At 36.9% G+C, this 2,707-nt stretch overlaps 1 protein-coding gene across 1 annotated transcript in view; it reads left to right on the top strand.

Annotated features, from left to right (window-relative positions):
• lrp1bb (low density lipoprotein receptor-related protein 1Bb) overlaps nt 1-2,707 on the top strand; it is a gene marked incomplete in the record, with an annotated part of 232,866 nt that overhangs the window by 139,466 nt on the left and 90,693 nt on the right. Inside the window, 2 exon segments of the mRNA XM_014016494.1 lie at nt 169-263; nt 1,229-1,378. Coding sequence (XP_013871948.1) covers nt 169-263; nt 1,229-1,378 — 245 coding nt within the window.

The raw sequence follows: 2,707 nt of genomic DNA, 5'->3' as shown, positions 1-2,707 counted from the left end.
TATCTATCTATCTATCTATCTATCTATCTATCTATCTATCTATCTATCTATCTATCTATCTATCTATCTATCATCTTTTTCAATTTCATGTTATTTTGTACATAAAAAAAAATTAAAATATATACTGCTGTAGTAACTATTTCAAATACTTTATACTGTCCCATACAGGAAAATCTATTGGACAGATGGCAACACCATTAACATGGCCAACATGGATGGGAGCAACAGCAAAGTTCTGCATCAGAATCAGAGGGATCCTGTAGGTCTGTGTCAGTCTTGTACAGACGAGCAACATTGTCCCTCACTTTCTGGGAATATAAATTTCTAAATTAAAATAGCTTTGGCTCTGCAGAAAGGTCTGTTATAAGTCTGTCTGGTGAACATTTTACYAGACATGAGTCGTAATTAAATAGGTTGCAAATGTGCCTTGATTTAGCAAAAAAAAAAAACAATCATCTAGTCGTCATCTCTAGTAGCTGTTGTTACACATAGCTCAAGGTCAAACTTTCCATTTGTCACAGAGAGCAGCTTTGTCTCTGCTGCAATTCTTCATCCTCGTAGGCCTGTCAGCACTACAGATAGCAGGGTGCTCTGTATTTCACTGGTTTCATTTATGATTATGGGGTAGACCTGGGGACAAGAGTAAATTAATGATGCATTGTGACTGTGAATCTGCCAGACATAAATCCAACACATGGTGGGAGACAGTGAGATGTCCAGAGGTACACAAGTGAAATTGCTTTCAGCTCCAAATATTAACAGGGATGTTCTTTTCAAAAAAATATAAAAAAATAAAAAAATAAAATCAGCCATCCAGGGAATGGATTGAAAAGCAGTCACTTTTCATTCCTGTTCATTTGTCATGCCTGCTGGAGTTCTTTTTAAGTGATCTCCCACAAAGACTGGGAACACACATAAACATTTTATAAGCCCTCATAACCAAGTGCATAGGAACAACAGAATGTAAACGATGAAGTTATTGCAGCTCTGAGATGTGCTGTTGTAATTCTACTCAAGTATATTCAGTGTCTGAGAGTATTAAGATTTTCTTTTTTATTGTCATTTATAATTATAATTATTTCAATAGTGATCATTAAACTAAGTTTATCTTTTTTTGTTATTTTGATATTCAGTTCCTATTTTTATCTTTTTTTTTAATCTCAGTGCCATTTTTTACGTCAAGTCTCAGCATATTGAGCGCAAAGCTTTTTGCTTGTCTTCTTCCCAGGTGTCTCAATAGACTACGCTGCCAGCAAGCTTTACTGGATAAGCTCGGCCAATGGCACAATCAACAGGTGCAATCTGGAYGGCAGCGGGTTGGAAGTGATGGAGACTCTGAAGAGGGAGTTAGCCAAAGGCACAGCTCTGGCCGTGATGGGTGAGTGGAGCTCGTCCTAAGCGTATCAGATCGCCGCTGAGGATTATTCAGAGGGTTTGAGCAGATTAAATGTGGAACCAGTTAAGTTGGATGGGATGGAGTGATGTAGGCAGCCCAAGCAACAGTTGTGTTTCTCTTTATGGAAATTCACAGGAGCATTAGATAATTAAAAACACCACACAGCAATGACTGATGATTGATTTTCTCACTCCTTTCATAATGAAAAGGGTGGGGATGTTAATTACRTGTTGATTCTTTCTATCAGCATTGAATCCAATATGTCACACCATCCATCAACCTATGCAGAAGCAGTGGGAGAGTCAAGTTCCCTTTGGGCCGTAATATTGGGAAGCTGGTTCTGYAGACAAAACCGGCCACTCAAAACACAGATGATTGCTAGAAGTAAAGACGATGCCTGAGTAAGATGTGCAACTTTTTGTTGAGTGTGCACTCGCAGTGGCCTGTGGTAGGTGCGGCCCCCCGCCTAAAAAATAAAAAAACAGTGTCTCTTACATTGAAGCTGTGAAACTGACAGGAACACTGACACTGAGATAAAAAGAATCACTACAACTCCCTTTTACCCAGCTGTTCAGTAGCTGTCAGCTYGCTCCGTCTCAGTCCTGCTGCGAAAGGCTGACTCCTGCTGACCAGTCTAAWATAACAAACAACTTTTCTCAGAAACTCCTGCTTCTCTGACGTTCAGATCCACCACAGAGCACTGCACTCTCAAATATTGTTCCTTTCTGTAGAGACAAAGGGACATCTACAGATCTGCTAGGATGACCATAGGAAAGGTATTCAGTGTTGGAATAAAAACACTAAAGGTATGATGTTCCTATCATAAGTTCATTCATCTGGCATGAGCACAAAGTTAAGGGGTTGAATTTATTTATTTTTTTAATGTTTGTGAACACAAAATGCACTTTTACACCAAAAACACCAAGACCTCATAGAACAGTTTATTGACATGAACATGAATGAGATAATGCAATTTTACACTTACACACATCTACCCAGTCATTTTAATACATTTGTTTGTTTATTTAATTATTTATTTACTTACTTACTTACTTATTTACTTACTTACTTACTTATAGTACTTACTTACTTACTTATAGTACTTACTTACTTACCCATAGTACTTACTTACTTACTTATTTACTTATTTACTTGCTTATAGTACTTACTTACTTATTTACTTACTTACTTACAGTATTTACTTACTTACTTACTTACTTATAGTACTTACTTACTTACTTACTTACTTACTTACTTACTTACTTATATTACTTACTTACTTACTTGCTTATAGTACTTACTTACTTACTT

The sequence above is a fragment of the Austrofundulus limnaeus genome, unplaced genomic scaffold (assembly GCF_001266775.1).
Source record: "Austrofundulus limnaeus strain Quisiro unplaced genomic scaffold, Austrofundulus_limnaeus-1.0 Scaffold146, whole genome shotgun sequence".
NCBI classification, from domain to species: Eukaryota; Metazoa; Chordata; class Actinopteri; order Cyprinodontiformes; family Rivulidae; genus Austrofundulus; species Austrofundulus limnaeus.
This window is presented reverse-complemented; position numbering and strand designations above follow the sequence as displayed.